The sequence below is a fragment of the Zalophus californianus genome, chromosome 10 (assembly GCF_009762305.2).
Source record: "Zalophus californianus isolate mZalCal1 chromosome 10, mZalCal1.pri.v2, whole genome shotgun sequence".
NCBI classification, from domain to species: domain Eukaryota; kingdom Metazoa; phylum Chordata; class Mammalia; order Carnivora; family Otariidae; genus Zalophus; species Zalophus californianus.
Genome location: NC_045604.1, coordinates 110,196,389 through 110,222,910, shown reverse-complemented (window position 1 = coordinate 110,222,910; position 26,522 = coordinate 110,196,389). Strand labels below are relative to the sequence as shown.

Genomic DNA, 26,522 nt, shown 5'->3' with positions numbered 1-26,522 from the left:
AATAGAGAGTACAAAGGCTCCCGTGAGCAGCGTGCCTGACAAGCAAATTCAGCCTCCACTGGAAAGGCCTTAGGCGGAGCACAGCAAGCCCCAGGTAAGGCCCAGGTGTGGCTCGGGTGTGGCCCGCGGCCTCGGCTGACCAGCCCATCGCGAGCAGGGTACCGGCTCGAGGCGCAGACAGGCACCGGGCTCCAGCCCTGGTTCTGCCCCTTCCGCCGAGGCTGGCTGGGGAAGCCTGGGCCAGCCTCTGGGGCTCCCTGCAGCCTCCTGTCATCTGCGAAATGGGCGTCAGATCAGTAGGACGTGAGACAGCATGTAGGGGCTCTGGGAACGGAGGTGTCTGTGAGAATCTGGTCGCCTTCATCCGGTGACACTGGGCTGGCGTCACTCTGAACCACCCCCACCCCAACCCTCCACCCCCCGCCACGGACAGTAGTCCACTCGCTCAGCCCCTTTCACTTTGGGAGCCCTCCTCCAGGCCCAGCCCTGCCCCGAGACCCGGAGAGCAGCTAACACCTCAAGATTCTCAGCTGTGTGATGCTGGACAAGTGCCTTCAGCTCTCGGGGCCTTATCCCCACCTGTAAATCAGGCTGTCGTTGCAGTAAGGATTCGATGATGCCTGATACCCAGTGAGTGCTCACCAAAGTCGGGGGGGGGGCTCCCTGGAGGAAGGGATGGTGGCGCGGAGCCTTTGCAGACGAACAGATATTGGTGGGGTAGAGGGGTGTGTGCGCTGACAGGCGGGCCCTCCAGGTAGAGGGATCTCCGTGGGTAACGCTCGGGAAGGAGTCGCCTCCCTGTGGGGGAGGGGAAGCCACCAGAGACTGGGTGTGGCTGGGTGTCAGAGAGGGGGTGCAGGGGCTCGGTGGGTGGGGGAGCCAAAGGTCTGGACCTGGCGGGGAGGAGTCGGGGCTCCCAGCAGGTCGCAGGACCCCAAGCTACCCCACCCCCCCATCAACCACAGCAGCCATAGTAAAGAGCTCTTCCTGCTCAGAGCTCTGGGAGCCAGGCCAGGCAGCTACTGCCATCCTGGCGGGCCTCCAGCGGCAGTGGCAGCGGCGGCCCTGGGAGCCTTTATCCCAGCCTGCTGGCCGGCCTGGGGTGTGCTGAGGGGTGGAGACCCGGTAGGCCACTTGTGGCTTGGGGGCCCCAGTCCCGGAAGCCTGGCCAGGGTGCCACCCCCTTGACCTCCAGGCCTGGGGTGTGGGGGTCCCGGGCGCTGCATAACCCACAGGACAGACGGGTGGCCAGGAGGGACGAGCCTCAGCCTGGCCTTGCTGTGTGACAGGAGCCTCCCCCATCCTAGCTTCCCCTCCCTGAGTCACCGCCATGAGGATTTGAGCAGAGCCTGGCTCCTAGCTGGTGTCTCTACGTGTCCACCCCCCCCCCACCAACCCTGTTCCCGCTCAGCACCACACGGGTGTCTTTGCCCTCTTAGGAGAGAATTATGGGCTTTGCTTCTTTATTTGATTTGCCTTTTTTGCCCAGATGGCTGTGCCTCCTCTTCTCCCGAGTCTGACAGCGGCATCCATGCTTGGAGACGGGCAGTGTGCTGGGCTGACTCTGCAGCCTCGGGGTGACACCAGCCAAGGGCCTTCTCCTCTCTGGGCCCCAGGGCCTGGGCCGCTCCAGGGGCCTTTCTGTCCGTGGTCAGAAATAGGTTTTGCTGCATGGTCCCCGGGGTCTAAGGTGCCTCGATAATCCCGTGTCCTGGGGCCACTGTGAGCCCGAAATGTGGTGCATATGTGGCTGAGAGCCACCATCCCACCACTCACCTGCCAGCTTCTTCATCTCTAAAAGGGAGCTCAGGGACACCCCGGTCTGTGCGAGAATCAGAGGAGGTGACGTCAGTGAAGGCTGCCCCCTGCACCAGGGGGACACGGAGCAGCGGAGACCCCCGTCCCTCCGCGATCTGCTGAGCCCAGCCCTGCCCGGCGTGTCCGTGGACAGTAGCCCACACAGCCTCCCTCCCTGTGCCCTGGGGAGGCTCCCGCTCCCTCCCCGGCTGTGTCCTGAGCAGGCCCCACACTTTGCTCTCTGTCTGGCTCTTGGCTACAAGTACCAATTGATGGGAAGAGTCTAATGGGCTTTAAGTTAATAAGTTGGGACTAAATTAGGTTTGAGCTCCGTAGGAAGCGGATGGCGTAGCCGCCGTGTCCCAGAACAGCCCCGCTGGGGCGGGGACGGGCAGGCAGGGGCACCGCGAGGCGCTCTTTCTTCTTCTTTCTCCTCCAATATTTTATTATGAACATTTTCAACATAAAGAAGATCCGAAAGAATTGTGCAGTGAACGCCCAGACGCGCTGTCTCCATTTGCTCCATTAGCTTTCTAGGACAGCTGTCCATCCCTCTGTCCCCCTCACCAGCCACCAACCCATCTCACTGTTTTTAATGCAATTCCAAGTCAGTGGCAGGCATCAGTAAACTTCACCCCTAAACACGCTCATCATTAGCTAGAGGTCAATATTTGGTTTGGGTTTGGGGCTGTGTGTGTGTGTGTGTGTGTGTGTGTGTGTGTGTGTGTGTTAGGCAGAATTTACCAACAGTGAGATGCACAAATCTAAAAGGGATACTTGTTGAGTTTTGAGAGATGCACATACTGTGTAAGCCTGAGCTCCACCAAGATACAGAGCGTCGCTATCACCCCAGATAGTCCCCTATGCCCCCTGCACTTCCCGAGGGGCATCACCATCTTCATTACCTTAGGGCCGTGTTGCCTCGTCTAGAACTTCCTATGAATGGATGTGTGCCCTTTTGTGTCCATGACACCTTTTCACTTGGCACAGTGCTCTTGAGATGCCTCCTAGTTTGGGGGGTATCAGTCGTGTGACCCCTTTTATTGCTAAGAACTACACCGTGGACTGGAAAGACCACAGTCTAGGTACTCATCTCCTGCTGACGGATGCCCGGGCTATTGCCAGGTTTTGCTGTAGACACAGCAAAATCTCAAAGGTGCCACTGTCCAGAGTAACAGACATGGCTGAGAAATACTCCAGGTCATGCTCGAAACTCTCAGCCAGGTGGAAAGGCTTCTAAGAATCTTAAAACTTGGACTGTCTCTGCTCAACTAGAGGGCTTCTAAAACTCTTAAGTGCCATGTCCCATAGCCCCAAACAGAGAGAGGATGTCTCAAACTGATGTGCACGTTCAGCTTTTACCCATTGGAGGGTGTGGCAATGTGATACACAGGAAGCCCACGAGGTTTTCAAAGGAATCATACCAGCCTGGACTGAGCAGAACTGAGCCAAACCCCTGCTGGTGGGGTCCGAGGCCAGAGAGCTGATCTGTCGCCCATTCACCCTATCAGCCATTCCCTGAGGGTGAGTGTGTGGGAGGAAACAGGTGGGAGAGATCACCTGGCTCAGAACACCTTAGGCTCTGGGTTCTAGCCCTGCAGGCACTGAGGAATCATGGGAGACAGTTAGCAGAAGAAGGACACCTCTTTAGAAAGCTCGCTCTGCCTAGGAAGTAGGTTGGAGGGCAGAGTGGCGAAAGCCAAGAGACCAAGGAGAAGGCCTTGGTAGCCATCCTACTGAAAGACGATTCTTTACAAAAATTTTTGGAGCATCTGAGGCCATTTAGAATAGCACGTGGAACTTGGCAAGTGAGGACGGCAGGTGCCTTGGCCCCTGGCAGTGGCAGCCCCCACTCCTTCAGTCCATGAGGCAGACCCTAGCACGGCCTCTCCCAGCACTGACCTGGCTTTGCCACAGGGCCCAGATGACAGGACATGCATATGCCGTGGGCACCTCCCGCACTCCCGCCCACAGCCTGTCACCTGCTCCGCTGATGGGGCCTTAATTGGCTGCATTTTTCATCCTGGCAGACGGCTTTCCTCCAAGGGAGTGTTGCTAACAGGGTCGGGAGGACAGACATCAATTAGCAGAGTACCCGCTGCCATCAGTGAGGCCCAGGTGTCCCTGGCAGCGACAACAGGCCTGGCCCCAAGCCTCGCCCACCCTGGCACCCCCGCAGAGAACCCTTTCACGGCCCTGCACTCACCCCCAACAGAGGCACCTATGCGCAACGGCAAACATACAGGATGCAGGGCCACAAGGCTCAGCATCGACCTACCGGCTAGGGAGCTTTCTGGGCCTAGGTCTGCTCACACATAACCTGGGCGAGGACACTAACAGTCCCATGTCATAGGGGAGCTGGGAGATTTATTTGTTTTTTAAGATTTATTTATTTATTCGAGAGAGAGAGAGAGAACACACAGTGGGGAAGGGCAGAGGGAGAGAGAGAGAATCTCGAGCAGGCTCCACCACCGGCATGGAGCCCATTGTGGGGCTCAATGTCACAACCCTGAGATCAGGACCTGAACCGAAATCAAGAGCCAGACGCTTAACGAAATGAGCCACCCAAGCATCGCGGCCCCACTTCCTCCTTGACACCAAAGTTTCCTTCCTGCTCTGCAGAGCCCACAGCCTGATAGGCCCCGAGGAAGGCTCCTGACCCAGCCAGCTGAGGGGATGGCCCGCCCCTCAGCCCTGAGACCTCCTCAGATACACCCACCTGTCCTGCCGCTGCCGGCCCCTTCGGCCCCCACAATACAGCCCTGAACCCCCCCACACACACACACACAAAACCACAAGCCCCTGCTCAGATCCTTTGGACACTGGGCAACATCAATCACATGCCCAGACTTTGGCCCTAATCTAAACCCCAAAGGTTCTCCAGTTGTTCCAAACCAGGGGTCCTTCACCCCCAGGTCCGCCCATCATTTGGTGCCATGAGGAGTCCGGGTGCAGAGAGCACGGGAACCAGGCAGATGAGGCAGATGAGGTCTCTATCTCGTAAACATGTGTTTCGTTTTCCATGAGAAACACATATGCGGCCAAAAGCATTACCAACTGACCTGGGCTTATAGAAACAGTGGAGAAACAGAGAGGAACATTGAGGAACACTGTTCAAGATTCTGCTACATTTCCTTCTAGTCACTTCTCTATGTGGAGTGAATATTCTCTGTGCGTAATTGTGTATCCTGCATGCCCCACTTAAAAAAATGTAAAGTGTAGGGGCACCTGGCTCTGTCAGTTAAGAGTCTGAGACTCTTCATCTCAGCTCAGGTATTGATCTCAGGGTTGTGAGTTCGAGCCTCACGTTGGGCTCCACACATGTTGGCGCTTATTTAACAAAAAAATAAAAAATAAAAAATAAATAAAAAATTCAAAGCTTACAAAAGGCTACAGAAAGTTAACTAACTTGAATTTAAATTAAAAAAAAAAAAGGCTACAGTAAAAATAATTGTCCCTTCTCTGACCCCAGCCCCACAGTTTCCTTTCCCCAAGGCAATCACTGTTACCTGCCAACGGTGCATCCTTCCAGAACAACCTGTGTGCAGGCAAGCACACCCATGTATGCTCTCCTTTGTAACACAATGGTTTCATACTCAACACACTGTATTAGGATCTCCAGAGAAACAGAACCAATAAGATCTGTATGTATATGTGTGTGTGTACATATATATATAAATCTATAAATATAAACACATGCAAATCCATATATAAATATAAACACATATAAATCCATATGGATATATATGGATTTAGTTTATGGAATTGGCTCACACAATTACGGAGACTGGCAAGTCCAAAATCTGCAGGGTGGGTCAGCATAGTGGAGACCGAGGAAGAGCTGATGCCGTGGCTGAAGTCCAAAGGCTGTCTGCTGGCAGAATTCCCTCTTCTTCAGGGTTGATCAGCTTTCTGTTCTATTCAGGCCTTCAACTGATTGGGTGGGGCCCACCCACATTATGGCAGGCAATCTGCTTTACTCAAAGTCCTTGGATTTAAAGGTAAACCTCATCCAAAAACATCCTCACAGAAATATCCAAAATAATGTTTGCCCAATATCTGGGTACCATGGCCCAGCCAAGTTGATGCCTAAAATTAGCCATCACACATATTTTTCTGAACCTTGCTTTTTTTTCTTTAACAACAATGTATCTTGCAAACTGCTCTATATCAGTACAAATAGAACTGCATCATTCTTTTTAATGATTGCATAGTATACCATTGTATTGTTATGCATTTAGATTTTTTCTAATCTTCTGGTGTTATAAAAATGCAACAAATATCCCTCGAACAGACGGCTTTGAACAGATATGCAAGTATAATGTATAAATTCTTAAAAATAGAATTAATGGAACAAATGATTTCTGCATTCTGATGTGCCAAATTTCCTTTCTATCATAGAGGTTGTCCAAATCTACACTCCCACCCCACTGTGTGGGAGGGCCTCTTGTTCTCACCTTGCTACGACCGACTTCAAACTTTGGTTTTTGCCAATATGCTAAGAGAAAAATAGCTTCTCAATATACTTTTAATTTGAACTTCTCTTATTAGGTGTAGAGTCGGGAAATTTTTCGTATGTTGAAGCCACTGTGTTTTGGGTTTTGTTTTCTTTTGTAAATTGTCAGCTCATGTACTTTACCCATCTTTTCTATTGGTTGTTTGGTCTTTTCCATTCTGATTTGTAAGTGCTCTTTATATATTGAGGAAGTAATACCCATCCTATGTGTTGTCATATGTGTTGCAAATATTTTCCCCACTTGGACATTTAGCTTTTTCATTTTTTCATAATGGGTTTTTCCATGCACAAGTTTTATGTTTTTAATGAAATGGTCAAACGTGGTAGTGTTTTCATTGATGGCTTCTGAATTTTGTGTCTTACGTAGAAAGAACATTCTTTCTATAAGATTATCAAAAGCAAAAATCTGGAGTTTTTTCTTGTTGTTTTTGTTGGTGGTGGTAGTTTGGGCTTTAGTTTTGGTATAAGGCATGAGATAGGAATCCAATTTTACTTTATTTTATTTTGTTTTCAGATTGTCACCCTATGGTGCAAACACCACTCACACGATAATCCATCTTTCTCCCACCAATACAACAAGCTACCTTTGACAGTGAGTGCATTTGGATTGACTTCTGGAACTGCCTTCCGTCCCCTTGATTGGTTCATCTCATGAAAGTCCAGCCCACACGGCTGTCAGTACAAGAACTTTGTTTTAGGCTCAGTATCCAGCAAGTTTATCTCGACGCCTTCTTCTTCTTCTTCTTTAGTCTTTTCTGGGCTCATTCTTGCAAATTCATTTCCCCGTATGAATTACAGAATCAGTTTATCTAATTCCAAAGGAAGGACATCTTGCTGTTATTTTTACTACGATGATGTTAGATCAGAGGATTGATTTAGAGCAATGACATTTTGGTCACAATTTTTAGTCTTCCTGGAGAAGAACAGGGAGTGACTTTATGTTTATTTATTTTCTTCTGGGTGCCTGGCAAAGGTTTCTCTTTCTTTCTTTCTTTTTTAAATGTCCTTTTACAAGTTTCTCGTATAGGTATTGGATGTTTCCAATTAAGATTATGCCAGGGATAGGGGACGCCCAGGTGGCTCAGTTGATTAAGCATCCGACTCTATGTTTTTTTAAAGATTTTATTTATTTATTTCGGATAGAGAGAGCACAAGCCAGGGGACAGAGGCAGAGGGAGAAGCAGGGTCCCCACTGAGCAGGGAGCTAGATACAGAGCCTGATCCCAGGACCCTGGGATCATGACCTGAGCCGAAGGCAGACACTTAACAGACTGAGCACGCCCCTAAGCATCCGACTCTTGATTTCAGCTCGGGTCATGATCCTGGGTTGTGAGATCAAGCCCCACATAGGGCTCTGTGCTTATCGAAGATTCTCCTTGAGAGTCTCCCTCTCCCTCTGCCCCCCCCACCATGCTCTCTCTCTCTTTCCCTCAAATAAATAATAAATAAATAAATAAATCTTTTCAAAAATACATTATTCCAGGGATTTTTATCTATTTGGTTGCCAGCGTCAAAGAATCTTTCCGTTCATTTCCTTTTTCTGGTTGTCTCTTGTGCCTCAGGTGGGAGAGCTGTGGAAATCTCTTAAAAGGTTTTCATTTGGGTCACTTGGATCTTCCAGCTATATAATCCTGTCACCTACAAATAACAATAATTCAACTTCTCTTTTCCGACTTCTAAATGTCTTATTTATTTCTCTTGTTGAGCAATATCAGCTAGGACTCCAAAGTGGGGGAGGGCAAAAGGGCAAATACCAGAGGTGAGAAATCTTGCTTTTCGTGTTTAAAGAGATGTGCCAGGGCGCCTGGGTGGCTCAGTCGGTTAAGCGACTGCCTTCGGCTCAGGTCATGATCCCGGAGTCCCGGGATCGAGTCCCGCATCGTTCTCCCTCTGACCCTTTCACCTCTCATGCTGTTTCTCTCTCTCTCTCTCAAATAAATAAATAAAATCTTTAAAAAAAAAATAAAATAAAGAGATGTGCCTTTGACTTGCCATCCACATAAAAATGCACTAATTACTATTTTGTTAGGGTTTGTGAATAACTGGGATTACATGTTGTATTTTACCAAATGCCAGCCAAATGTGGTATTTTACCCATTTTAGTGTCCGTATCAATGACCATATGTTTTTTCTTTAACGTGTTCCTATGACACATGATGTCAGTAGCATTTACCATTCCTGCGTGTGCCACGTGGTAGAGCCTGCTAATTTCAGCGTGCTCCTGAATTTTGTTCGCTGCTATTTCACTGAGGATTTTATACTGCCATTCATAGGTGAGACTGGCCTGTTGTTTTCTTAGAGAAATCTGCCAGGTTGAGAAATCTCTTCTTTCTTTTGTTCCATGCTTTGGAAGAGTAAAGTTGCACACTTTACTCCTTCGTGGCTCCTTCTTCTTTAAAACTTTGGTAAAATTCTGCAATTCTGTGAACCTGCCCAACCAAGCCTGGGGTTTCGAGCAGAGGGGTAATAGATCTTCAGCAGAATCCTCTAGTTCCTGTCTAGTAATTGTTCAATTTAGATTCCTTTCTCTTCTGAGAGCAGGTTGTCTGCTCGTTTGTATTTTCCTAGAATATCATTTTACCCATTTTTTTAAAAAATGTTGTGGCCTAGATGCAAAGTGTCTTTTGTATTCCTTCCCATTTCCTTTCTCTGTGTCACTAAGCACTTGCGCCCTACCGGTTCCATGGTCTGGTGGTCCCTCAGAATCATACATCCCGGGGGTGACTTAGGATTCCTCAGTGTGGTTACACAGAGTTCCACTGGTTTCCCTGGGTTTTTCAAATATAACAATCACGTTGTCTGCCCCCCACCATGATGACTATCCCTTACCCACTCTCTCCTAGGGTAATTGGGCTATATTTGCAATGCTTGGCTGTTACAATGCACATCTTCGTGTACAAAGCCTTTTCTGTATTTAGAATTATTTCCTTGGGCTAGATTTTCTGAATCAGAGGGTAAGCATGTTTTTTAGGCCAATTTACTTTCCAGAAGGGTTGTTCAAATTTGTACTCCCACAGCAACCGAGGATTAAAAACCGAGGTCGGGTCATGCTTCTTCCTCCAGCTGAACCACTCCGGGGGCTCCCAGCCCTTCCCGCTGCCAACAAGATCCCCCTCGGGCTGGTTTCTGCCCCAACCTCACCTCCCTTCTCCCACCAGAAGGTTCTTCCTCCTCTGTTCCCACTACACTGGGCTTCTTTCTGTTCTTGAATATAATGAGCTTTTTCTGGCTCCCAGACTTTGCCCTGGCTGTTCCCTGTGCCCAAAACACCCTTACCACAAACTGCCACACAATGGGCTCCTTTCCGTCACTCCGTTCAGGTGTCACCTTCCCAGAATGGCCCTCCCCGACCACTAGGCAATGATGCCCACCCCATCCCCATGGTCACACACTAGTCCACCATTCTGTCCTGTTGTCTTGCAGGCATTGGATGCTTCCTGAAATGGCTGCTTGTTTATTGCCAGTGTCCCCCATTAGACTGAGACCCCATGGGGGCAGAGACCCCGACGTGCCTCCTGTAGGCAGAGCAGTGTCTCACACACACTGGATAATTTTTATTTACACCCAGGAGAGCTTGGCGTGGCTTCCTGCATAGGCCCTTTCAAAGCGCCCGACCCATGGGGAAGCACGAGGCTCATTTACTTTAAGATCAATCACTCTGGGCCCCTGGGTGGCTCAGTCGGTCGAGCGTGTGCCTTCGGCTCAGGTCATGATCTCAGCATTCTGGGATTGAGTCCTGCATCAGGCTCCCTGCTCAGCGAAGGGTCTGCTTCTCCCTCACCCTCTGCCGCTCCTCTCTGCTTGTGTTCTCTCTCTCTCAAATAAATAAAGAAAATCTAAAAAATAAATAAATAAGATCAATCACTTTGATCAGCTGGCCATCTCCCCTGGTCCAAACAGCACGAGACGAAGGGCAGGGGGTGAGTCCCACCCTGAGCGCACATCAGCACCCTTTCCCTTGACTTCACTCAACGCAGCGTAATTCAGCACCCAGTTCAGTCCACCCTTCAAACAAATGTTTGGCTTTTACTGTATGCCAGGCACTGCGCTTAGCACCGAGGATCCAGACAGAAATAAAGGAGGGCCTTACTCGCAGGGGGCTGCCAGTCTTTTAGAGGCGACGGGCAAGGTTTTGAGAAAAGGTGCCAACCACAGCTATGGGCTGACCAGCACCTCCAGAGCTTACTGCTGGATGGCAGAGGTGGGTCTCACGGCAACAGGAGGAGCTAATCTGGTGAGAAGTGAGGGGAGGCATCCAGGCATGGGCCTGGCGGGTGCTTTGGCAGCCACCTCCTATGATCCCATCCTGGTGGCTCGGGCCTGCATGGGGAGGGGGCTCGCCTGACTCCCCCAGACACAGATCCCAGCCCTGGAGGGACCCAGGACATGCCTACTTCTCACCTGGGTCCTGTTTCCACCTTGTGGCAGGACCCTTTCTCTGCATGGACACCCCCCTCCATCGCTGGCTCGTGTCCTGTGCCAGGGCCCCCGTGGGCTCCTCTCTGTAATGTCCCCCAAGCTTCCACACAGTCTCTCTTAAAACCGCGTTATAGAAGAGTGGAGGCTCAGACAGAAGTGTGGGAGCTGCAGCCCTCAGCCCTGAAAGAGGCTCCCATCTATTTGGGAGAAAACCGAGGCTCCCAAGCTGGGAGGAGGAGAGACTGGGCAGGGGTGGGGACCATGCGAGGGAGCGCCACAGAGCTTGGCGTCAACCCCTAGACCTGGCTGGAATCCGCGCACCTCCCGGTCTCCAGCCCACGGACTCCTACTCATCCTTCAAAACTTTGAGTCTGGCCACCCGCGTGATCTGTCGCACCCACTAACCTGGGCACGGCAGACCTGCCCCCTCCGCAGAGGACCCAGGGTGGGAGGAGGGGGGCAGGGGGGTAGTGGGCCTGGGCACCCACGCGGGGAGGTGGGCATGGGGGTGGCGGGCTAGATCAGACGCACGTCACCCCGGGGGTGGCCGCGTGCCACCACGCCCCTCCCCGGGGTGTCGGGGGCGATCGACCTCAGCCTCGGCCCCGCCCCCGCCTCTGCCTCTGCGGGCTCCCCGGGATGGGGAGGGCGGGGGCGGGGCTCCGCGCGGGGAGGGGGGGGAGGAGGGGGAGGAGGGGGAGGAGGGGGAGGAAGGGGGGGAGGGCGGTACAGGCAGGCGGGGCTCTGCGCGGGGGGGCGGGCCGGGGCGGAGCGCGGTGGCCCCCGCCGCGCCCGCCGCTGCTGCTGAGCCCCCCGGACACGCTCGCCTACCCGGGCCCGGCGGACCGCGGAGCCGCGGAGGACGCCGGCTGCGCCGGGTCCGAAGCGCGGAGCGTGGAGCGCGGGCGCCCAGGGGTCCCGGCGCGGGGGCGGCGGGCACAGGCTCGACCCGGCGCGCCGAGGACCCCGGGGCCCGGCCGTGCCGAGGTAAGCGGTCACCGTGGAGGTGGCGGGCGGGGACAGGGACGGGGATGGGCTGGAGCGCAGAGACCTGTCGGAGCCTTTGTCTGCGGCGCGCGCGGCCCCACTCGGCGCCCCCTCCCCCTCCGCGCCGGCTCGGGGCAGCTGAGTCCAGGGACCAGGGCACGTGGCTCTGGGGACCCCGAATCTCCCACCCCACCCCACCCTTGTCCTGGGAAGAGGTCCAGCATCTGGACTGGGCCAGCCCCCCCCCCCCCCCGCATCAGCCCATCTGCGAGCGCAGGACCCAGACCCAGGAGAGTGGCCAGTGGCCTCAGGTCATGCCCAGGTCTGGGAGCCACCTCCCTCCCTAGGCATGCCCAAAGGGTCCTTCCACCTGAAGTTCTTCCCTGGACCCCCTCTGCCCCATCTCACCTCTTCCCCCAGCCAGCTCCCTCCTAGCTCTTGGAACAGCCGCTGTAAGAGGCAGGGCCTCTGTGTCCAGGGGTCACCTCGTGGTGGCCTGGGGAGTCTGCCGTTTGCCTAGGGGTACAGGCCTGGGAACCAACTTTGTTGCTGATAGAGCCGGGCAGGCAGAAGGAGCCCGGGGGATGCAGAGTGCTGCCAGCCCTGGGACCCAGAGAAACCGAGGCCAGGGAGGAAGGGGTGGGTCTGGGCTGTGGGAGCCGCCAGCCGGTGCCTGAGGCCAGTGCATTCACCTCTCCAACGGGAACTGCAGGAAGGGGGCAGCCGGGCGCCTTGAAACCCCCTTTTCTGTGGGCAGAACCAGCAGGGAGGGGTTGGGGCAGTGTGTGGGCTTGGCTGTGGAGGAGCAGTAGAGAACTCAGTAGGCCTAGGCACGGGGGGCCAGGGACATCCAAGGGTGTCCAGATGGCTAAGGCTTGTGGCCCACGATGAGTGTGAGGCCTGAAGAGGGCCAGCGGCCTGGCTTTCCAAATAGAATTCAGGTTCCTTGTCCCCTCTGGGGGGACACACTGTAGAGGCAGAGCACAGCCCCGAAAGGGAGGGGTCAGCCTGGCCTTGGGAGCACATTCAGAAGCAGTATCCACTCAGTCACAGTTGAAATGGGGGTGCCAAAGGTGCTCGACCCGGCTGGGACTTTAATGCAAGCTGCATGACCTCTGGCCTCGGCTCTATGTGCAAAGTGGGGGCCCGTGAACCGGGCTTTCAGGATTGCTGGGGTCAGGAGCCCCCTCAGGCCCACAGCAGTGCCCTGAAGCGGCGTCTTGTGTGACTTCTGAGCACCTCCTGTGTGCAGCCAAGCCTCTGGCCACCCAGCCACCCCCTCCCCCGATTTGTGAAGTACTTTCCCACCCTCCTTGTCCACAACAGAGAGGTAGGGAAACTGAGGCCCAGGTGTGGCCCACTGAGGCAGTGACTGGTGATCTGTTGGCCAAAGACATGAACTGTGTCTTCTCAGCTACTCCCCAGGAGTGGACATTGAGGGGTCCTGGCAGGGTTGGGGGAGCCCGTGCACTCTTGGTTTTTTTAAACTCACGTGCATGTTCTTAGATTTTAACTAAAGAGGAACATGAGAGGAGGAGGAATAGGCTGGCGGGCGATCTGAGACTCCAGGCTGTTGGTGTGGAGTCTGCGGGGTCTGGGGAGGAGCGAGTTGGCCTAGGCCAGGAGAGGTGGAGACGAGCCACCTTATGCACCCCCCAACTCTGCCACCAGGGAGGTCACACCTAAGGGCCTGGGGCCGCCGCAGGGGAAGCCAGAGCCCCCTGCCCACAGGAGGGCCCTGGAGCAGCACGTGGGGACAGCGGCGGGGCTGGCATTGTGGGTGGTACCTGCCTGCCTCACCGATGAGCCAGAGGGAGCAGTGGGGCCGCCTCCTGGCTCAATGCTGAGCACGTCCGCCTTCCCGGGTGGCACGGCCAGGCGTGGCCAGGGCACTGCATCTTGGGAAGCTTTGCAGAAGACCGGTCAGGGGTTCGGGGTTCGGGCGTCCTCCAGGCCTGGGCTGGAGTGGATTGCAGAGAGGAGCGTTCCATTGTTGTAGACCCCTGCTCTGCAGCAGGCTCCTTCCCCAGCCTTCCTATCTGCCCCCAGGGAGGCCGGGAGGGCGGGGCCCGGGGTCTCTGAGCCTCCTCTGTGGGATCCTGCCCAAGGCCACCAAGCAAGGCCACGGTCATTGAAACCAGCTCTGTCCTAAATCCCACTTGGGACCCCCAGCTCCAGATGTGGCAGGAGGCCCAGGCTGGGGGACACTCAGGAAAGGCACTGAGCCTGCAGGGGGGTTACGCCAGCTTCCCAGCCCCCAGACAGAGAACCCCCGACCCTGTTCTCCATGCTTGTGGGAGGGGACCGGGGCGGCCTCGAAGCAGGACGGCTCCGGGCTCCAATGCTCCAGTAAAAACTCTGTGCAGAGTAGGAAAGGTGGATACACGGGGCCAGCAGGAGGTGCTCGGTAACAGCGCATCAGGTCTGGAGGCTGGGAGCGGGTAAACTGAGGCAGGAGAGCGGGAGGAAATGAGACAAAGCATGAGCAGGCAGAGGTGGAGGGGTGGTGACAGGCCGGCCACAGAGACGACTGGAGTAGTCCTGGGCACATGGGATCCCTCGGGAAGTGGGCCTTCTCCTGGCCTCTTCCATGGGCTCCCGCATAAGCTCATGATGCGTGGATCTAGGTGCCATGCTCAGTGCCCGATGCTCTAGTGTCCTGCCTGTGTCTCAGATTCTCCTCGAGGAGCTGCAATGAGATAAATGAATAAAAATCATTAGAAAAACAAATTGATGGGGCGCCTGACTGGCTCAGTTGCTGGAACGTGCGATCTCAGGGTTGTGAGCTCGAGCCCCCCCGCTGGGCGTACAGATTACTTTTTAAAAAAATAGAATCTTAAAAAAAAAGGAAAGAAAAAAGAAAAATGGATAACCCTTTCAGGGAAAAAAACAAGACTCCCCCATCCCCACCCCACAGTGGGGGTGTCTCTCCATCACGGATAAATTAGCTTCTTCCTTTCTTTTAAAGGTAAAGGTAGTAGGTTTGAATTGAAGCAAGAGAAACTGAGGCAAGACCAAAGGAAGGACTTCCTGGCCCGGCAGGTGGTGGGCCCCAGAATGGAGGGCCGCAGTGCTTCAGAGTGTCCCACGGGCCTGGGTTTGGGTTGGGACGGCCCCCCTTACTGTCAGTGAGACGGGGGATGGGGGGTGGCACCCTCTAGGCTTGCGTGGCCTCCACAGCAGTAAAGTGAGCGAGTCCAGGCGCCTCCTCCCAGAGGGAAATGGTGCGTGGGACCCTGAGCACAGCGCGAGCGCACACACCGTCCCATAAAGTCAGTTGCAAAGCCCCCGGGGCCGTGGCGGTGGCCAGCCCTCCCCCTCCCCCCCCCCCCGCCCCGCGCTCCCTCAGCCCGCCCCCTCTCCTCTCTCCGCAGCACGGGCTACCATGGGCTCCGTGGGCAGCCAGCGCCTCAAGGAGCCCAGCGCGGCGGGCACGCCGGACAGCAGCGTGGTGATGAGCTTCAGCTTCGACGGCTGCCGGCTCGAGGAGGAGGCGGTGGGGACGGCTCAGGGCCAGGGCAGCGTGGCCGGGGGCGTCCCGGGTTTCACGGACTCTGGTGAGTCGGGGGTGGGGGCAGGACCCAGGTGCGTGTCCGGCACCAAGCAGGGATGGGCCGTGGGAACCCTCGGGGAGCCTTGGGTGGTCCCCGAGTGCGGGGCGCTGCGTCCGTCAGGAGGGATCTGCCGTGGGGACGATCGAGCCGCTGTCTCAGGGACCTCACGCTGATGCCATGTGTCCGGGGTGGGTCACGGAGCCTCATCTGGTCCACCGGGCAGGTGGGAGGGCGCACGGGGAATCATGCGCTGCCCCGCAGAGCTTCCGTCTGGAGGTGACCTGTTGTCGCTTTGGTCACCTTCGCTGGCCTCCCTTCAGTGGAGATGGGCAAGTCCCTGAAGGGAGGACCGATGTGAGATGCGAGGATTTGATTTTTGTCCTGGCTGTGTGACCTTGGACAAGGGCCTAAATCTCTCTAAGCCTCGGTCCCCTCACCTCGAGGAAATGGCCAGTTGCCTCTGCGGCCAGACTTGCTGGGTAGAGGGCTGCGTGCGCGGCTGACGCTGGACAGGTTTGGGTTCAGCCCCATCCCTCTGCCAGCCTGGGGACCTTGGGCAAGTTACCATTGTCTGGGCTTTGGTTATGTCCTCTGTGAAAAGGGAACGGTCCAGGAGCCACACTCAATGTGGCTGCAGCGAAAGCCCCAAAACATGGCTTAGCGCTATCCCTGCGCTCAGGAGGCCCCCTGTGATAGCTCATTTTGGGGTGGCTGTGGTTTATGCTAGCACCGCTCCAGGCTCAGAAGTAGGGAGGCTTATTCTCTGGTTCCGCCCCCTGTCTCTGCACGTGGGAAGCAGAAGTCCTGCTGGCCAAGCCCTGCAGTGGGTTGCTCCCCCATGCCTAGGCAGAGCCAGCTCTGGGCCCATCCCCAAGGTGCCAGGCATCCCCTGGCCAGGCGTGGCACGAGATAGCATGTGGCCCTGGCAGCCGTGGCCATAGAAGCGGATGGTAGAAGTGGTTTTAACTATAGTGGCCTTGGTGATGGTGGCTGGGTCACTCAGGGTTCAGCCAAGAAACAGAGCCCAGTAGAAGATAACATAGACAGATGGTAGACAGTGTTGTTGATATGATGCAGGTGTAGATATATATATATACACGCATATGGATTTATTTCAGAACATAAGCAACTACAGCGGAGCCTGGCTAAGGTGGTCTGAAGTCCATAAGGAAGTCTGAAGTCCTGCGCTGTTTCGGGTCTCAGCTCTGGGAAGACCTAAATGTCTTGCCTGATTAGGTCAGGCCCACCCAGGGCAATTTCCTTTGATTAACTTAGAGGCCACCGAGGAGGAACTTTAATCCACAGAATTCCTTCCCAGCAGCAGCTCAGTCAGTGTCTGATTGAACAACAACGGGTTAGTTCAGCCTGCCAAGTGGACCCGTAAAACTGACCCATCACAGTCCACCCCTCGCCCGGCTTGGCTCCCAAACACAGCTCCATAACCACACTTAATCTCCAAATAAAGACACTGACAGAGTCATGCCGCTGCCTGGCACAACACAGCTAACCGCAGTACAACCAAAAACACGCTGATGCCTTCCCCGGAAGATGCAAAGCCTGGCGTACCTCGGTCACACCTGTCCTCCGAGAGCCCATGATTTAAACCCTGAGATTTAACACAGACGCATCCTCTGTTAGACGGTGAGGTGATAAAGTGGACAAAACCCAAGCTTTGTGTTAATACACATACACAAACATATTCCTATCGAGGTAAAGGATAAATACCCACAAAAACGGGCCTTCCTCGGGTCTGAAGGGGTCACCTGGCCGTGGCTGGTGTTTATAACTACCTCTCTCCGCTGCCCAGTCCTCGCCTTTTGCCCTCAGCTACTCAGCTGGTCATGCTGCTTTGCCCGGTGGAGTGACCCAAACCTTCATTTCTAAAGGTTAAAATCGGACCGTTTCCGTTTTCCGTTGACTTCAGCCCCAGGGAGTGGAAGTCGTAGGAGATGCCGTGAGGAGCCTCTTGCATTGCAGGCATAGTCCTGTTCTGTCCCATCCTGCCATGCCCCTGGTAGTCAGGAGAACCGCCCCAGCCAGGATGGCCACGCTCTTCTCGGCCTGTTGATTCAGGAGGAGCCCAACGTGGCCAGTGGCCGTCTTGCTTCCCGGTCAATGGGACGGTCATGTGTCCGGGTAGAAGCATTTCTCCCTTGGGAACCTGGACCCTCCCTTTTGGGCCAGCAGCCGCGTTGCTGGCGGGTCTCTGAAGGTCGTAGGGGCTGGTCCCACGTCCACGTGCACGCTCCCTGGCCACAGGAGTGCTGACAGGGGGAGCTCATGGGCAGCCTCCCCGGCGTTTCGCCTCGGCTGAGTCTTCCAACGGCCCTTCCGCGGTTCCGTGAAGCCAGCTGCCCTCTGGCCGTGATGGCGATGGCCGTGGGTGGTGGCCATGACAGCTCTGGCCGTGAGGGGGGGTGGTGGCCGCGATGCCGGTGGATAGGGTGGCAGTGACCGTGGTGGTTATGGGGATGGCAGTGCTACGCTAGACTCTGGTCCTGGCACAGTGGCCGTGGCTTCGAGGGGTCTGTCCCTTTCTCACCTGCTGCCTCTGGGCTCAGCGGTCGAGGAGCCGGTGCCCGATGACCGCTACCACGCCATCTACTTTGCGATGCTGCTGGCCGGCGTGGGCTTCCTGCTCCCGTACAACAGCTTCATCACCGACGTGGACTATCTGCACCACAAGTACCCAGGTGTGTCCCCCCGCGGCCGTGCCACCGCCACAGGCTGGCCGCCACCCTCCCGAAACTCCGCTCGGGGAGCCCCTGTTATCCGCAGCCTCACTCAGCTGCCGGTCGCCGAGGGTCAGCCGCTTTGGGGCGGGGCGAGGAAGCAGCACCTGGCGGGGGTGGGTGCGGAGAAGGGGCCCACCCTGAGCGCCTGCTGCCGGCCCCCCCGCAGGGACCTCCATCGTGTTCGACATGAGCCTCACCTACATCCTGGTGGCGCTGGTGGCTGTGCTCCTGAACAACGCGCTGGTGGAGAGACTGAGCCTGCACACGAGGATCACCGCGGGTATGCTGCCCGCACACCTGGCCTGCCACTCCCCTCCCCAGCCTCCCGGCGCCTCATTCTCCCCATGTGTAGGATGGGCACACCTCCTAGGAACGTTACAGGGTTCCGTGTGCGAAAATAGGGTCAAGGCTTTTGTGCACCCCCACATTGTGTCCTGGGGCCCCGTCTGCTCCCTGTCCCTTTCCTCTTCATGACAACATCCAGTTTCAAGGCCCAGCTCAAATGGTGCCTCCTCCAGGAAGCCTTCCAGGCACTTCCAAAGTGTCCCCGGCCCTCCCAGTATTAAGAAGAAAGGCAAACAGAGAGGGCACCTCTGACCGGGCTCTACAGGAAGGGTGGGATGAGGGAGCCCCCGGCCCACTGCTCACTGCCCACCTCTCTGCCCCGCCCCCCCCAGGCTACCTCTTGGCCTTGGGCCCTCTGCTCTTTATCAGCATCTGTGACGTCTGGCTACAGCTCTTCTCTCGTGACCAGGCTTACGCCATCAACCTGGCCGCTGTAGGCACTGTGGCCTTAGGCTGCACAGGTAGGAACCTGAGCCGGAGTGCGGGCGGGGCTGGGGGGGGTGGCGCCGAGCCTCTGAGTGAGTACCCAGGGCGGGCCGTCCCACCGCAGTCCCGCCGCCTGCTGGGGGCGCCCCACACGGGGTGACGAGGGCTCGGTGCCAGGCCGTAGCCACCTGCGCGCCCCCCACGCACGCTCGCACACCGTGAGTGCACAACCCCAGGGCCTCCTGCGTCCACTGGCACATCCTACGCAAAAACGTGCCCGCGCAGCGCACCGCACTTGCACACCACCCGCACGCACACACCGCACGTCCACAGGGCCCGTGCACACTGAGCACACACTGTGCACACGTCCGCACACCCACTGCATGCCGTGTGGGCGTTGAGGAGCGCCGTGGTTGTCCCAGGCATAAACTGCGCTTCAGGAACCATCCTGCCCACGCCACCGTGTTTCTCTTGGGCCGTGGCTTTCTAAGTTATCTTTTTAACTTTTTATTTTGAAACTATTTCCAACCTGTGGAAAGCTTACAGGACTAGCGCAAGGAACTCCCATAGACCCTTCACGTCGGCTCGCCGATGGCTGACATTTTGTCACATAGGCTTTCTCTCTGTCCCCCGTAGAGATATGTGTACGTTTTGGCCCTGAATACGTGTAAATATAAAATAGTCTGTGTTTTCACCTTAAACCATTTGGGTTCGAGGGTGTATTTTCTAGAAGGCAGGACGTTTCTTCTATCGCCGTGATACGGCTGCCCAAGTCAGGAAGTGTAACACCGCACAGCGCTGTTCTCTGTGACCCGTGTCCACACTTCACCAGTCGCCTCAATAACGTCCTTTATAGCGTTCTGTTCCTGACCCAGGATCCGATCCTGGATCACGCCCTGCGTCCGATGTCACATCTTTAATCCCCTTTAGTCCCGCGTGGTCCTCAGCTTTCCTCTTCCGTGGCAGCGACGTTTGGAAAGAATCCAGGCCAGTTGCTTTGTACTTTTTCACACTCTTTTTGAGCGGAAAGAAAAACATGGCACGCCATGAGCCAGTGAACGCATTTGCGTGAACGTGTGTGTTGATCCGTGAAATCAGGGCTCTGGGAAATAGTGTCCTCAGGTCTGTTTTGTTCTGTTCTATTTTGTTAAAAAGCAAATGCCAGGAAGGAGCAGGAGACCCTAGTTTTCCTAGTGTGACTGCCCCGGGGTGTCCGTGTAGGCCACAGATTCGCTAACCTGCAGGGTCTGAGCCCGGGCATCTTTCCCCCGCCCTGGATCCTGCTGAATTTCTGCCCATGTTGGTTAGGATGAGAGCAGGGAGGCTCTGGTAACCAGGGGCCCGGAAATCTCAGTGGCTTCATAGAACTGAAGCCACTATTTCTGGCTCTCGATGCGTGTCCAACACAAGGCCGGAGGAGATGCTCCACACTGTCACTGGGAGCCAGGCCGCAGCGGTCCCCGTCTGTCACACGGGACCCTTTCGGTCACTGCCGCTGGGAAACCCCAGAAGTCCACAGGGGCTTCTCTCCACCTCGGCCAGAAGTATGCATGTTGTTTCTGCTCCTATTTCATTGGCCAGAACTAGTCACAGAGCCTGGCCCCTGGCACATGCTGTTTGGTGGGCAGGGTGGGTGGACCCAATCCCTCCGCCAGGTAATGGTGGCATCTCACGGTTACTCCTCTGTCTCTCCCCCCAAGTGCAGCAATCCAGCTTCTATGGGTACACGGGGATGCTGCCCAAGAGATACACCCAGGGCGTGATGACCGGGGAGAGTGAGTATCTGCAGCCCCCCAGGAGGAACCCCCAGCGAGGGGTCACGCACTGGGCTGGGGACGGTGACCGCCGTGTCCCCCCACCTGGCAGGTGGGGGGCAGGGACTCCAGGCGGGAAGGGAACAGCTGTGATGTGTGCACATTTGTACAAGGGTGCAGACCTTTGTGATATGAGAAGCGGGGGTCTAGAGCGACTTGGAGTGCTCGTGCGGCTATGCACTTTGTGAGTCTGCGTGTGTGTGTGCGCGTGGGCGTGAGCCTGTGCTCAGAGCCCCAGACCCACGCGCTAACCTCTGCCCTGCACCCCCACTTGGCTTCTCAGACTCACTTTCCCAAACCCACCTGTTCTGTCCACCTGCCCCTGCTCAGGGAATGGCACCCCCAAACCTGAAACTTACCCAGCACCCTGCGACTTGCTCTCCAGGCTGATCCCTGCACTCCAGCCCAGGTCCAGGTAGCCAGCTCCCCTCTGGCCCTGCTGCACCCGCCCACATATCAGGTCCCCTTTGAAGCACCTTTCTCCAGATGTTCTCAGTCTTCCTTCCGTGCCTGGATGGGCCGGGGTCCACAGTGTGGTCCAGGCAGGAAGCTGGGCCCAGGGCTTTTCTTCAGGATATTCTGCTCCTCTACCATGTGGGGAGGTGGCCAGATGTCCCCAAGGCTCCAAGCCTTAGGTCTGTGGGGTTTGGTCCCAGGAAGGCCCGGGGCCAGGTGGTTGGCTTCTGTGTGTTTCGTCAGGAGGTGAGGGAGGCGGCTGAGTGGTGCCGATTTGGGGTGGCTTAGGCAGCCAGGAGCCCCACACCCACAGTGGCCATGGCCCGCCTCTGCCAGTCGCTGCCCAGGGGCTCATGGTCACACCCCACACCCACATCCTGTCTGACATGACCCCACCGCCCTCCCTCGTGATCTCGAGACCACACCCACACCTCCTGTCAGCTCCCGGCTCCTGGACAAGCTGCTCCTCCCGAGCCCCTGCCTGTCCCCCCATCCTGCGCATTTTTGGCATTTTTCTGTGACTTGTTTGCAGTTCCCCCACCGAGCTGTGGGAAGGCAGGGCCTGTGTCCTCTCTGTTCCCACTGTGTCCCCAGGGCGGGATGGCGCGAGGCACACAGCAGGTGCTGTATAAATGCTCCGCGGGTGTGTGTATGAGCAGACAGCAGTGCCTGGGAAAGGCACATTCTGAGCAGGCACATTCTGTGAACAGCTCCCTGCCTGTATGGGGTTCGGGCTTGGGCTGGGGCAGGTGCGGGGCTGGGGGCAGACCAGGCCTGGGTCGGGGCAGGTGCGGGGCTGGCGGGGGGGCAGGCCGGGCCGGGGGCGGGGGAGGGGCGGGGCTGGGGGGGCAGGCCGGGCCGCGGGCGGGGCAGGGGCGGGACCGGGGCGGGGAAGGGCTGGGGGCGCTGAGTGGGGGCTGGGGCCCAGGCCCAGCACGGCACCCAACCCACTCCAGGCACGGCGGGCGTGATGGTGTCCCTGAGCCGCATCCTCACCAAGCTGCTGCTGCCGGACGAGCGGGCCAGCACGCTCATCTTCTTCCTGGTGTCCGCGGGCCTGGAGCTGCTCTGCTTCCTGCTGCACCTGCTGGTGCGGCGCAGCCGTTTCGTGCTCTCCCACACCGCGCGGCCCCGCGACAGCCGTCCGGGCTGCAGAGCCGGCTACCGCGTGCACCACGACGTCGCCGCGGGGGACATCCACTTTGTGAGTCTGCCACGCGCTGCCACTGCCAGGTCCCGGCCAGGCTCCTCCGGCCGTGGCCTCCGTCACGCCGTGGTCTGGGGCTCCTTCCCGCGGGCCCCCCTCTCATCTGTGGACCCAGGCTCTTCCCTCCGCGTGTGTGGCTTGAGGCCCTGCAGGCCGGCCAGAGCCATCCTGGGGGCGGGGCGCCCTCTGGTGGCAGCAGGGCTGCACAGCCCTGGAGGGACAGCGTGGCGGGTGGGGCGGCCCCTGGAGCCTGAGGGATGACCCCGGGGGGCCGGGCGGGAGGAACCCCCTGCGCCCCTTGGTGTCCTCAGCAGCGAAGTCCTCGCAGACAGGACCCAGAGAGTCTCCCGGGCTCTGCTGGGGAAACCCTGCCGTGAGCCCGAGGCGCGGAGAGGGGCCGCCCAGTGACATGCCGTGTCACAGTGCTGGGACAAGGCCCGCAGTGGGGACGGGGCTCCTCAGTGGTCAGGGAGGTTCCCCGAGAAGCGGCCTCTGGGTGGAAACCTGACCCCTGTGGACGGGAGATGTGAAGGTCCACAGGAAGGGCATTGGGGTCCAGGGAAAAGCAAACGCAAAGGCTCCGGGGCTGGAGGGAGCTGTGTTTGAGGGGCCGCGGGGGGATAGGAGGGTGGGCCGGGAGCCTGGAGGGCCCCTCCCCACCCACACCCGACCGGCCCCGTCCTCCCTCCAGGAGCACCAAGGCCCAGGCCTGGCCAACGGCGGGTCCCCGAAGGACAGCCCAGCCCACGAGGTGACCGGCGGCGGCGGGGGCGCCTACACGCGCTTTGACGTGCCTCAGCCTAGAGTGACGCGGAGCTGGCCCTCCTTCAGAGGTGGGGGTGGGGGATGCAGCAGGCAGGGCGGTCCTCTGGGCATTGCCGGTGGCGCCCCTGCCCCAGGGGGCCCACGCAGGCGCTGACCTCTGACCCCTGGCCCTCCGCCCACAGCCCTGCTGCTGCACCGCTATGCTGTGGCCCGCGCCATCTGGGCCGACATGCTCTCCATCGCCGTGACCTACTTCATCACGCTGTGCCTGTTCCCGGGTCTCGAGTCCGAGGTCCGCCACTGCGTCCTGGGCGAGTGGCTGCCCATCCTCATCATGGCCGTGTTCAACCTCTCCGACTTCGTGGGCAAGGCAGGCCTGCAGCCCCTCCCCGGCCCCTGGGGGAAGAGAGGGCACCGCGGGGGCGGGGGGGGGGCCCTTCAGGAGCCCTGGGGAGGGTCTTGGGGAGGGGCAGGCCCTGAGCTGAGGACACCAAGTGGGGAGGGGGGGCAGCCGAGCCACGGCGCCATCGCAGACCACGTGTGTACCCCACACCCCCGCGGGCGGCCCCAGCGACCCCGCAGGGCAGGGCAGTCCCAACTGTCGGCCGTTCCCACAGGGCCGGCGCCAGCACCCTCCTTGTGTCTGCTCCGTAGCTAACGGGTCCCTGGGGCAGGTCTCCACAGACAGCACAAGAAGTACTCCCAGGGAGCAGGCACCTCAAAGGGGCCAGAAGAACGTGGGCAGAGGGCCCTGAGCTACGAGCGCAGGGTTAGGGGGTCCCAGCTGGAGTAAGATCAAGGCTGCCGTCTCTGGCAGGGCCTTCTTCAGATGAACGGAGAATGGGAGGCTCAGAGAGGGAAAGCTCTTTGCCCGAGGTCACACAGCAGAGCCGTCTGAGAAACAAGTCTGGTTCACGAGGGAGCAAGGCTTAATTAGTGGGCCCGACTCCTACCTTAGTCCTGCTACTTCTGGCTTCCAGAACTGTGGCAGGTGGACCTGACCCTCGCGGCTCCGGGGGCCTCATTTCTCAAGCAGGGTCAGGAGCCCATCCCAGGAGGGTGCGGTGAGGATTGAGCAGGGGAGGGGGGTCCCATGCCGTGTTTAGATGGACGCCAGGCACGCAGCAAAGGACCGTGTGTTGCTGTCACAGGGATTTGGTGGATTTACTGGTCAAGGTCAACAAAGGACAGGGACACACCCGGAGCTGGGAGCGTCTGGGGACAGGGGGCTACAGTAGAGACTGGAGGGGCGGTGGGCTCGGGAGAGACGGGGAGCCAACGTGCCCGGCTCCCCCCAGATCCTGGCGGCTCTGCCCGTGGACTGGCGGGGCACCCACCTGCTGGCCTGCTCCTGCCTGCGCGTGGTCTTCATTCCCCTCTTCATCTTGTGCGTCTACCCCAGCGGCACGCCCGCCCTGCGCCACCCGGCCTGGCCCTGCGTCTTCTCTCTGCTCATGGGCATCAGCAACGGCTACTTTGGCAGCGTGCCCATGATCCTGGCGGCGGGCAAAGTGAGCCCCAAGCAACGTGAGCTGGCAGGTAAGGCCCAGCACCCTGCTGCCCGGCAGGGAAGTCGAGGCCCACAAAAACCGCGGCCCCGTAGCCAACAGGTGCGTCTGGGTTGCAGAGTCAGGTCAGCCTCAGGGAGCTCATAGGGGCGGGACATTCATCAGTCCCTTATTCCTTCATGCATCCCACAACTGCTTGGTGAGCCCCAACTGCGTGCCAGGCCCTGTTCTAGGCACCAGGGACATGGGGCCATGATCCCTGCGCTCATGGGGTCGTGTAACGCATTGAGTGGTGGTAAGTATGACAGAGAAAAACCAAGCAGACAAATGGGATGGGGTCGTTGAGATGGGGAGTTTCAAATGTAAACGGGACAGTCTGGGAAGGCCTCCCTGAGGAGGTGACTTCTGAGCAGAGACCTAGAGGAAGTGGTGAGGGAGCCAGCCACAGGGCAATGCAAGGGAATAGCCCTCATGAAAGCCCAGGGCAGAGCCCGCGGTGGGGGGCAGGGGGGTTCCAGGGTAGGGGTGGGAGGCCCGAGCAGGGGCAGGACCCGAATGTTTGTTTGATGGTAGAGCCCACAGGGCCGGCGGGTGGATTGAGAGACCAGGTGTGAGACAGGGATCGAGGGCCAAGAAGGAGTCCCCGGGTTAGGGCTGTCCCAAAATCACCGTGCACTGAGATGGGGGGGGTTGGGGGATGGGGCGCTGGAGTGTGTCCTGGGCACACGAGAAGCCCTTAGACGTCCCGGATTGTCCATGACAAGGAAGCACGTGGAGATGGGGGGCAGGAGACAGGGAAGCAGGCAAGGCCTGGGGCACCCCATGAGTTCACCCCGGGCGTGACGGTCCTTAGATGGCCGCCTCCCCGGGGGCTGGCCGTCTCCCCGGGGGCTGGCCGTGGTCACTGCTCCATGCCCAAGGAGCCACGGCTGGGACTCCGGCCCGGTGTCAAGGCCACTGGGGTGATCCTCTGAGCGCCCCCTGCCGGGCTGCCCTGCCCACTGCCTCAGGTCCAGTGTCGCCCGCAGGGAACACCATGACCGTGTCCTACATGACGGGGCTGACGCTGGGCTCCGCCGTGGCCTACTGCACCTACAGCCTCACCCGGGACGCCCCCAGCAGCTGTTTCCACACGTCCACCAACTCCTCCTTCCCCACCGGCCTCTGAACCAGGCCCGGCACCCCCCCCCCCCCCCCCCCCCCTGCCTGAGGCCCGAGGCCCCGCCCCCCGCCCCTGCCTGCAGTGCCTGCGGGGCCCCGGCTGCCTCCCCGTGCCAGTCACGCCCCCCGTCACTCTGGCCCCAGGGTTCTGCTGAGCCGTCGGCCACCTGGGGCCGCCCAGCACTGTGCTCCCCGTTCTGTCCCGCACCTGCCCTTCACCCCCTGTGTGCGGTGGCCCCCGGGGTCACAGCCCTCCCCGGCCAGGAGAGCGGACCACCCCTACCCGTGGCCCCCGACCCCAGTCCTCCTCCTCCTGGGAGCGCTCCTCCACCACGGAGCCCTTCTCCACCACGGAGCCCTCTTCACGGACATAAGAGGTCCTCAAGGAGGGAGCCTCTCCCCGCCCCCGGTTCCTAAACCCCGATTCTCCCAAACAAAATGCCATGAAGGAACAGTAGCCCGGGGTCTGAATGGCCTCAGACCATGGTCTACGACCATAGCTTCGGCGCCGGCCTGGGAGCCCCCACCCCACACCGAGACCCCGCCAAGTACCCGGGCACCCACCTGACACCACAGGCCTGGGGGTCTGCACCTGCCCGGGGACCCCTGTCCACGTCTCTGGCTCCTCCGTCTGTGATACCACAAGGGGCACACCCTGGCTGAAGTCACTGCTTGACTGAGACCTTGATCCTCATCCAGTGAGGCCCAAGGAGGGACGTGAGTCCCTGCGAGGAGGGCGAGGTGCGGGGTCCCTCCCCAGCCGGGACCCTCGAACTGAGGGGATTCTGCAGCATCTTGCCAAAGACAGGCTCTTCCAGGGGGAGGACAGCGT

At 58.2% G+C, this 26,522-nt stretch overlaps 1 protein-coding gene across 4 annotated transcripts; it reads left to right on the top strand.

The window, feature by feature from the left end:
• Window positions 1-25,714, top strand: SLC29A4 (solute carrier family 29 member 4). 4 transcript variants are annotated; one of them, XM_027612647.2, is made up of 11 exons: window positions 1-94; window positions 15,094-15,276; window positions 17,781-17,966; window positions 18,175-18,288; window positions 18,686-18,814; window positions 20,480-20,554; window positions 22,006-22,253; window positions 22,948-23,089; window positions 23,204-23,391; window positions 24,320-24,560; window positions 25,558-25,714. In XM_027612647.2, exons 2-11 carry the CDS (start codon window positions 15,105-15,107, stop codon window positions 25,695-25,697), a joined length of 1,635 nt encoding a protein of 544 aa, XP_027468448.2. In that variant the 5' UTR covers window positions 1-94; window positions 15,094-15,104; the 3' UTR covers window positions 25,698-25,714. The 4 variants fall into 4 exon arrangements, with proteins under 4 accessions (XP_027468448.2, XP_027468449.2, XP_027468447.2 ...); XM_027612648.2 differs by lacking the exon at window positions 1-94 and adding an exon at window positions 11,562-11,719 and having other exon boundaries at window positions 17,835-17,966; XM_027612646.2 differs by lacking the exon at window positions 1-94 and adding an exon at window positions 11,562-11,719.
• The last annotated feature ends 808 nt before the right edge of the window (window positions 25,715-26,522 follow it).

Bases quoted from the DNA above. Each gene is read 5' to 3' on its own strand.
- SLC29A4 (XM_027612647.2), top strand. From the start codon at position 15,105: ATGGGCTCCGTGGGCAGCCAGCGCCTCAAGGAGCCCAGCGCGGCGGGC. The intron at 22,254-22,947 runs GTGAGTCTGCCA...TCCTCCCTCCAG, and splicing joins CCGCGGGGGACATCCACTTT to GAGCACCAAGGCCCAGGCCT. The intron at 24,561-25,557 runs GTAAGGCCCAGC...TGTCGCCCGCAG, and splicing joins CAAGCAACGTGAGCTGGCAG to GGAACACCATGACCGTGTCC.